The 10,607-nt window shown below is 34.2% G+C and overlaps 1 protein-coding gene across 1 annotated transcript in view; it reads left to right on the forward strand.

The window, feature by feature from the left end:
• The window catches only part of LOC106460401, a 122,238-nt gene that overhangs the window by 102,906 nt on the left and 8,725 nt on the right, over positions 1 to 10,607 (forward strand). The window contains exons 30-35 of the mRNA XM_022387115.1: positions 363 to 425; positions 2,531 to 2,623; positions 3,167 to 3,226; positions 5,846 to 5,946; positions 8,770 to 8,833; positions 9,442 to 9,605. Coding sequence (XP_022242823.1) covers positions 363 to 425; positions 2,531 to 2,623; positions 3,167 to 3,226; positions 5,846 to 5,946; positions 8,770 to 8,833; positions 9,442 to 9,605 — 545 coding nt within the window. The remainder of the gene's footprint in view (positions 1 to 362; positions 426 to 2,530; positions 2,624 to 3,166; positions 3,227 to 5,845; positions 5,947 to 8,769; positions 8,834 to 9,441; positions 9,606 to 10,607) is intronic.

The raw sequence follows: 10,607 nt of genomic DNA on the forward strand, positions 1-10,607 counted from the left end.
CGTTATTATCAAAATAAGCATGATATATTGTTAACATACTATTCAGGTGTGCATGATGTATCGTTAATATCAAGATAAGTATGATATATAAAGATGGTATGGTTAAGCTATTAGCTTAGTATGTATGAGGTGTTGTAATTATCTTTTTATATATATATTTTACTGTTATTATTTAGACATGTATGAAATATCGTTACGTTACATCTGGTGTGTATAAGGAAGGTATCGTTAAGTTATTATCTAGGTATGTATGACGTATTGTTAAATTATTAGCTAGGTATTTTGAAAAAAAAAGGAATATATATATATATGTACTTGTGTATGTATATTTATGTATAGTTACTTTTGAAACACTTATATAGGACTTGGCAACTGAGATTCTAAACACTGGCGCAGCAACAATGTTTACTTCCGTGAGTGTTGAGGTAAGGTTCTGTAAAACCAGATATTTTTAGTGCTCTAGAATAATGTTACCTCTAAAAAAATCTGAGCCTAAACATACGAATAACTAAGTAAGCGAAAGTTAATAAAAAATACAATATAGTGTATTTTTAAACCAAAAATAATTAAATTTTATACTTATAGTGTTTACAGCCCTAGGTTTGAGAACAATATTTGACTTATTGTCAGATCATTTTGTTTAACCTGTTTATACAGGCGATAAGCCTGACTATTTAATAAATACTAATTGAAGTAAAAGTCTTAAATGTTTTTACTTTATCTTATTGTATTATTGTGGCAAGATAAAGTCCTGTCAATAGAGTAATGAAATTATTTAAAAAGTCTTTTTTCGCTTCATGTTTGTTACTAGTACATCAATCTCTTCCTCGTTTTTAAACAACTGCGTTTATGTCTAGAAAAGATAGGATGATATAAAATTATTTGTTGGTTATATCATATCATAAGAAGTGTATATAACTGTGGTAGTATTTTATTTTGATATTAGTAACTCTCTACTCGACTAAATTCTCTATTTTCGATTAAAGATAAGATACAAATTCATCTGAAATTGAACTTTCTATACATATTTCCTATGGTTTTTTTCTACTTTACACAAGTGAAATGATTAATAATAATATCAAACGAGTAAGTAAAAAGGTATTGTAAAAGTGTTGCTGTCTTATTTCAAAATTAATTGTAATGAATATCAGATAAATAAGTAATATTTGAAAAGTGTCGCAGCCCATTTATGGAAGTATTTATTTGTACTTCTGAACACGTACCACTATTGGGTAGGCGATTCGAGGGTGATTTAATCTTTGTCTGTTATTTCTTTTATTTTCATTTCTGAAAACCTTATCTTACTTATTATAATAGTAACTTATTACACTGGTGTAAAAGCTGTAAAGCATAATGAAGTTAGCACTGAACTTGAAGAAATGCAGCAAGGTGATGTTACATCATGTTAAAAAATTGTGAAATGAAACAAGTAAAAAATATTTTCTTACTCACGCTCGCGTGCGATTAAAATACTGAAAACAAAATTTCGCATTGTTGACTGGTTGATTGTTTTAAAACAAAGCCATATTGAACTATCTACTGTGTCCACCGCGGGGAATCGAACCCCGGATTTTAGCATTGTAAGTCCGTAAACTTACCGCCGTCCCACCGGGGGATTTAAGGCTTCGTACTTATTAATGTTGGCTCATTTGAATGGATTACACTTTGCGGTTTATATTTGCTAAGCCTACTAAGTAGTTTGGATTGTTCCGTTATATGATGGTTTGAAAAAATAAAAAAAGTTATATTTCCCTGTCTTTTCTGATGACTTGATAATATATAATAGTAATGTGTGTCAGTAATGCTCGACGAGAAAGGTACCATAAAATGTTTTTCCAGGAATATTCCTAACAGGACCGCGTTATGATTTCCTCTCATTTCTGATCTTTCATTGGAATCATACAAGCAATCTGTTTTCGAGACAGTATTATGAATACCCAAAACGAATAGATCATATAAATGTCAAGCTCTTAGGTATCTAATTATATAAGAGATTTTAGGTTATTTTAACCTGAACATTTTAGACTAGATCTTCCTAAATATTAGATGTAACATTGATAAGTGAATACATATTCTAAATTATAAATATTTTGAAGTTAATAATATCAAATCTTACAAAAGGCACTTTAAATATGAAAATAGTATTTTACTATATTATATATATGTATATATATATATACACACACACACACACAATAAAAGCGGGTTTCTTTGAATTAAATAGAAATATTTTTATTGTTCTAGTGAATTAAAAGTGATCGTAACGCAAGCATTACAGTGATATTTTTGTAAGGTAAATTTCACGATAGGTTTTTCATCCGATAATCAGTAACTCCTTTACTCATTACGTCATGAATATGGTAGTGTAATTAGGCCATAAATATCAGTACATTTAAATTACCCATTAGAACACGTACTCTTTATCTCAGAGTTTTACTTACGAACAAAAGACTTCCTCTTGCTTGTTCTTTACAATGCCAAGTTAATAAGAAGGTCGTGCACATTATTTATTTGTACGTTTTTACTGCAGGAAGCTTTAAACTGGCTGCGTAAAGACCGAGGACGAGCTGGCACTACCTATAAAAATTTTATTTCAACACACGGACATCGATGTTGGAAGGAGGTGTGAAACTCGTATGATTTTTAGCTATAAATAGTTTTTTCCTTATAAGTAGACTCACTCTTATGAGTAAGATATTTTGAAAATATACATACACTGTAAAATTCAATACTTCTATTTATGGTATACGATTCTTACTTACAAAGCTTTCTTTCAAGTCCGCTCTTTATTAAGTAGCTAAATAAATTGATGAATATTCTTCATTAGGAGTTATATGTTTTTATGAATATTATGTGACCTGCGTCCTTAAATATGGTATATTTTTAATGCTTATTGATTGATTATGAGACCAAAGACGAATAGCAAAAGTTACTTAAAAAACAAGAGTGTTGGCTATCGAATCCGCTACAACATTCATAATTAGTCCTAAAGTGCTCGTAACTTGTAACACTTTAGGTAAAAACTTAAGTACTTCTTTCCATTTAAAAATTAATAACTTATTGTTTTAGTTGTACAGTGAAATTCTCGTGGTACGTGTAAAATATTTTGGTATAGAACGTTATCACTCTTACGTAATGAATATAAAACGTATCCTAATCTATACAGTTCGACGTCATGAGTGCCACGTGGGAAGAAGATCCAAGAAGTCTTGTTCAAACACTACAGGTAATGTTTCATATTTTGATACAACTCATGAATTTTCAACAAAAGGCTCACCCCCCACCCCCATTTCAGCTAGTTACTAGGGTGACATTAATAAATCAGCTTTTACGGAGTTGGAATGGGTTATTAAGTGTTACAGTAATTAAATGCATAATTGGATTTAATTTATGATGTTGGACAGGGATAATAATAATCTGCATAATTAGACTTAATTTACACTGGAATAATTAAGCGCTACAATGATCTAATGCATCGTTATACTTAATTTACAGTGTACTGAATTAAAATATTAAAATTATCAAAAATCAAGACCTATTGTTTGTTTATTTATTTTGTTGAATTTTCGCACAAAGTTACTCAAAGACTATCTATGCTAGCCGTTCCTAATTTAGAAGTAATTGACTAGAAGGTAAGCAGTTGGTCAACACCACCCATAGCCAACTCATAATATGTTCTAATCGATCAGTGAGGTTTGACTCTCGCTCTTATAACGCACTCATAATTCTAAACTGTGAAGTGGAATGTTTGTTTTTGGTGGTAACGGATCACAAACCATGGAATTCTGGATCCAAAGTCCGGGACAAAAACGCGCTGCTCGTCCTCGTATTCTAGGTAGATTTTGGAAACTATGCAAGGTTTTACTTTGGGTTATGATTAGGTCTTTTGCAATGGAAGTATAAATATCTTCAGTTTTGAAAATTGTCGTCGCGTTGATTTTAAAAGTAAGTATTAAATTACATACAAGAAGAAAATGTAAATAACTTTAAAAAAATAAACAATTACCAAATGTATACTCAAAACCATGCAAAAATAATGTAAAATAGAAAATATCCAAATAAAAAAATAGAGTATATTATCAATTTATGGCCTACATGTTGCATGTTGGGCTGTGGATTAGAAGGTCCAAGGCTTGAACACATTCTGAGTTTTTCAGCTGGGGACGCTTTGTAAAATGACAATCTCACTATTCAGTTAAAAGTAGCCGTATAAGCGGCGGATGTTGCTGACTGTTTACCCTCCCTCTAGCCAGCAGTCCTAAATTAGAGACGACCATACCTGAACCATGAGGTCCATGTCTTAACCGTTTAGCCTATATTTAACTTAGTTGTTTACAATAAAAACATATTTAGTCCTGTCCTAGAGATAAGTATGCCAAACTATGGATCCAAGGTTCCAGTAGCCGCATTTCGTTACCACAAAAAAAAAGAAGAAAAACTTACTCTGCACCTTGGGGCCGTGGGTGCATTACACAAGTGTTTGTTTGTTTGTAGTTAAGCACAAAGCTACACAATGGGATATCTGTGCTCTGCCCACAACCGGTGTCGAAACCCGATCTCTAGCGCTGTAAGTCGAATTTTGATGAAACTTGGTGGACATGTGTAGAATATTATTTCCAATTGTCCTGCCAAAAATGGCCTGTATCCATTGATAACGACGAGCAAACAGACACATTTTCGTATTTTTTTTAGAGCCGAATATGATCAACGATACATAGCGGAGGTGTGCGCCCTACTGAGTTCCCCTCTAGTTATTATATTTTTTTGGAGGGGGGGGGGAGGTGGATTACTTTGATAAATGTAGAAAGGTGTTAATCTATTTGGTGTTTGTTATAATTTATAGATGGTATTTTTCCTTCATTCCATTAGAATAAATACTTGTTTTTTGATAATTTTACAGCACCTTCGTTTCCTTACTTTTCGTATTCTTTGAAATATTCTTTATTTTGATACCTAAAAACTTGAACTACTCTAACGATATTATTTACTTTCCTTTATACAAGCGTGTTTTGTATTTGTTTCTACAGTTGCAATATATCTTACACAATCAATTTTGTCTTGCACCTTGGCGCCGTGGGTGCATTATACAAGTGTTTGTAGTTAAGCACAAAGCTACACAATGGGCTCTCTGTGCTCTGCCCACAAAGAATATCGATACCCGATTTCTTTCTAGCGCTGTAAGTCCACAAATATGCCGCTGTGCCACTGGGGGGGGGGGATAAAAGTGGTTAAATCCTACTATTCGATAATAGTACATCAAAGATTGGTGGTAGGCGGTTTTGACTTCATTCTAATCCGCCCGGCATGGCCAAGTGGTTAGGGCGCTCGACTCGCAAAATGAGGGTCGCGGGTTCGAATCCTGTCCACCAAACATACTTCGCCCTTTCAGCCGTGGGGGCGTTATAATGTGACGGTCAATCCCACTATTCGTTGTTAAAAGAGTAGCCCAACAGTTGGCGGTGGGTGGTGATGACTAACTACCTTCCATCTAGTCTTACATTGCTAATTTAGGGACGGCTAGCGCAGATAGCCCTCGTGTAGATTTGCGCGAAATTCAAAACAAACAAACAAATCACTCTAATCTCTTAGCTTAAAATTAGCGGTGGCTGGCGTTGTATAGCTTTGCGCTAAATTTCTCAAACAAACAAATCACTCTAATCTCTTAGCTTAAAATTAGCGGTGGCTAGCGTTGTATAGCTTTGCGCTAAATTTCTCAAACAAACAAAGATTTCTATAAATAATTGTATTAAACTTTAATAGGTGTTGGCCGCATAGTTCTTGTAAAACTATTTTAAATCTCTATAAAAACTAATTTAATCAAATATTTGTATTTATTTGCTATCAGAACCTGCTAAAAACATCTGGAGAAAAGCGTGCAGCTAAAATAAACATGACAGTCGATGAAGCCATTCGGCATACTAGATACAAATCTGGATTTCTTGGAAGGTAAGGTTTTCATGAGTGCTTTATGGGTATCTAGGTTTAGAACACGACGTTATTATTGAGTTATAACGTTGTTGGTCTACTCAGTTTCAAATGTTTTTTCTTCATATACAACATTAAATCAGTTAGGGTTTTCGCATTACCAACAGACATAACTTTTCGCGTTTGACTATTTTTGATAATTATTTTTTAAAGTACCAAGCTGTACAGGGCCTTTTTATTTTATTGAATTATGTTTCAAAATACACATGTTTTTCGGGAAAGTAAGGGCGTATATACAGACGCATTTTAACTCAATTTCTCTCTTTTTAACATGTTGGCACCCATATTTATTATTAACATACAATTGTATTCGGTTGATCCTGTCCAGTTTATTTAGAACACATAGATTAATCAGGAAGCTTTAAATAAATTCCTCATCAGTTTTTAAAGTACCATAAAGAACCCAAATAATAAACAACATGCGTGACAGTAAACGCTGCGCAAACCAATTAAGAGATAATCAGAGACTTCTGTATTCCATTTATGATAAAGCATAACTACTGCTACTAAGTATTGTCACTCACATTCCAGAGTTGCAGTTTGTATAGAAGAGTTAGGTAACCAGTCATGTAATCTGATATGCACAGAGTCAGAGTCAGAATACGTAAAGCGATGCACATTGATATCTAAACATGCCCGTATGTTAATTAAGACATTTGCTAATTTTCATTAAAATGGCTAGAAGATGACCGCTATTCGACATTATGGACTTGAAGATTTGTCTACCGCGGGGAATCGAATCCCGGATTTTAGGGTTATAAGTCCGTAAACTTATCGCTGTCCCACCAGCGCTTGAAACAACTGGAGTATCTCAGATTTGCAACTAAATCAACAATTCAGAGGTAGCAACTAGACAACAAGTCAGCAAGCAAACATTTAGAAATAGGATTCGTAAAGTTGACCTTTTATGCCAGAAGAGCATCGGTGTCCATTATTCTTTTAGCCTCTAACCACAAATCAACCCGTCATCTGTAGTATCAAGAACAAGCAAAATGATCATAGAACATATGGTAGAATTCCTTGTTCACATACGAATTACACACACTCCTCTAAGTCTGAGATGTGTACGTATTTAGAGAAATGCTTAGATTCAACTCCGAACTGACTGAGAAGAGTCACGCATACGGCGGTGGTGCATACTCGTCAAGGCAGGTGCCATTATTGGTGGCTACGTTGACTTTTATGTACTACAACATGCCATACGAGAAAAGGATGTAGCCGTTATGAGCCGTTATGGAGGGGGAAATAAACTTATCAAATAAAAAATTTGAAAACAAATTTAAAAAATTGTTTAACAGAAGGTGGGTAGTTGTGTCTTGGATTGTAGTTCATTGATCATCGTTTATCATTGCTTCTTAGGTTGAAAGTTTTGTCAGACTTAGCAATGTGTGCGAATGGATGATGTGCGTGATCTTCAATATTTGGATCCGAGCATGATCTTCATTATTTGGATCCGAGCATGGTCTTCATCATTTGGATCCGGTTTTATCCAACACTCCCAGGTATTCAAGGACACACACAACAGGTCTATCTATACAGTCATTGAACGTGTATCTCATTACCAATAATGAATGTCATCCGAAAAGTCAGAAATAAAATGCGTTGGTAAACTACGATTCCCAGAAAAATAAAATAAAAATAATTTTCTTCCAATGTTCTGAACAAATTTTCTTTTAGTACCATATTTATTTTTTATCTGAGATGCGTGTAAAAAGAGAGAAAAAAAAAGAAAACCTGAAATCTTCTTTTGATTTGCAAGTAAAAATTATCGAAGACAGAATTGATTGTAAAAGACAAATTGCAACTGTAGAAACAAATACAAAACACGCTTGTATAAAGGAAAGTGAATAATATCGTTAGAGTAGTTCAAGTTTTTAGGTATCAAAATAAAGAATATTTCAAAGAATACGAAAAGTAAGGAAACGAAGGTGCTGTAAAATTATCAAAAAACAAGTATTTATTCTAATGGAATGAAGGAAAAAATACCATCTATAAATTATAACAAACACCAAATAGATTAACACCTTTCTACATTTATCAAAGTAATCCACCTCCCCCCCCCTCCAAAAAATATAACAACTAGAGGGGAACTCAGTAGAGCGCACACCTCCGCTGCGCATCGTTGATCTTTTTCGGCTCTCAAAAATAAGAAAATGTGTCTGTTTGCCCGTCGTTATCAATGGATACAGGCCATCTTTAGCAGGACAATGGGGAATAATATTCTACACATATCCATCAAGTTTAATCAAAATCCGATCATTTTTGACTGACTTATAGAGTAAATATAGTGTGAAAAATCGGTCCCCATTTTAACAGATTTGGATTTTTTGGAATTTCGTGTCTTTCACCTTTGACATTTACCTTCTAAAACTAAGCAATTCTAAGCTGGGTCATAGTCCAAATGTATACCAACTTTCGTTCAAATCCATTCAGCCGTTTTCGAGAAATCTTGCTGACAAACACACACACACAGAGGTGAAAACATAACGTGACGGAGGTTATCATTTTACTTAATACTTCTTACAGTCTGAGAACCTCATCACGTGTAAAATATTTAAGTCAATTATCTCTAAGAAGAATTCATCTTGACATGACAAGTAATAAGAGAGAGAGATAATTAATTCCAAAATATCTAGCACTAGGAGAACTGTTTATCCATAAACGTAGCAGTGGGAGAGTAAAAAAATAGACGTAGAAGAACTGGTTAAATGTGAAATTGATATAACATTTGTTAGTTAATGTACACCATGAAATTAACAATCTATACTTACTTACTTGTTCTAGATTCTATTTTCGACGTGTTGTTTCGCTCGCCAGGTGGGCGGTTGTTAAAAGGGAGAATAGCAAGGTGAGTTTATTTTTAAAATATATCACAAACTAAATTACCTCAATCTTCAAATTATTTCACATTAAATGTAAGATCTCACACTTAGAAACCTGAAATACACAGCAGTCAGATAAAAATATGCAATTGATTAAAAGCTCGTGATTAAAGAAAAGTAAATCCAAAACGAAGTTATCCGTGTTTGCAAAAGAAATATTTGTTTTCTTGCTGCTAAATTTGCATCCTGAAAATTATGGAAGAGTTTGCAAAGTTAACCATTTCCGATACTCTAGTTATTTGCAGTTTATCTCATAAATTCCACTTATAATAAAGATGTAATCATTTAACAGGTGAACTCCATGACGAATGATAATGCCGAAAAGGGAATCTATCTCAGATAACAGAGCATGCGTATAATGTATCTTTTTCTGTCACGAAGAGTGACCTTTTCATTTATTAAACTGTCATGAGATCAAATGTGACACAAAAGTAACTCAACTGGCGTTAAGAGAAACTGAGTATTAAGTAAGTTATGTGTTAGCTTATAGAGGAAGAGGGGGACTTGTGACAGTGATTCAGATTTAATGTATACTTCGTCGGTGAATGTAAACGTTTTATTGTTTTTTCTTTAGTCTATTTTGATCAAGTCTGTTGATCACTGTCGAAAAGCCTACCGATATTTGGAAAAATTAATGATAAAAGAAGGAAGACTTCCGGAACGTGGACTTCTCTACTTCCTCACCCATGAAGAGATCGGTGAACTCTTGAGGACACGCTCGGCCCATTTACTATCAATGTTGGTTTTTGTCAAATGTTATTAATTTCACTACTCTTGCACATTAAGTAAATTAATGTAGAATTGTCAATATGGGCTAAGTAAATGTATAAAGGTTGTTGTTGCTTTCTTAGTGCAAAGCTACACAATGGACTATCTGCACTCTACTCAACATTGGCCCGGCATGGCCAGGTGGTTAGGGCGCTCGATTCGCAATCTGAGGGTCGCGGGTTCAAATCCCCGTCGCACCAAACATGCTCGCCCTTTCAGCTGTGAGGGCGTTATAATGTGAAGGTCAATCCCACTATTCGTTGGTAAAAGATTAGCCCAAGAGTTGGCGGTGGGTGGTGATGACTAGTTGCCTTCCATCTAGTCTTACACTGCTAAATTAGGAACGGCTAGCACAGATAGCCCTCGTGTAGCTTTGCGCGAAATTCAAAACAAACAAACAAGCTACTCAACACAGGGAATCGAACCCCAGATTTTAGTATGCTAAGCCCTTAGACTAACCACTACCATATCGGGTGACATGTATGAAAGACAAAGCTGCAACGGTAGAAATATCCAATGAGAATTACGCATTACTAGCGTATAGCCCGTCAAAACTGACGGGGCAAGTACTACCACCCCCACCCCATTGTATACCCTAACCTCACATATAATAGCTAAATGAAATAAATACATTTTGCGAAATCAAGCTTGACCAACAAAGAGGCAGAAAAGTGCAGTCGAGAAAGCCAAACGTCGGTAAATTCCTTTGTGAGCCAATCAAAATTAAGGTTATCATTCATGAAATGAATTCGTAGCATTTTCATATAACAATTGTTGATAAAAAATCATTTAGAGTAACATCTTCTAATATATAGAAAAGTCAGTGCGTTTTGGTAACACTACGTTCCAACAGTGGCTTTTATGTCGTGTTGCTCAGCAACAAAGTATAACCTAATATTGTTGTTAGTCTATGTACTGAAAGTATAAAATAAAATGTATAGACTACAAAACTGGAAAAATATTTGTTGATTT

The sequence above is a fragment of the Limulus polyphemus genome, unplaced genomic scaffold (genome assembly GCF_000517525.1).
Source record: "Limulus polyphemus unplaced genomic scaffold, Limulus_polyphemus-2.1.2 Scaffold765, whole genome shotgun sequence".
In the NCBI taxonomy this organism is placed as follows: Eukaryota; Metazoa; Arthropoda; class Merostomata; order Xiphosura; family Limulidae; genus Limulus; species Limulus polyphemus.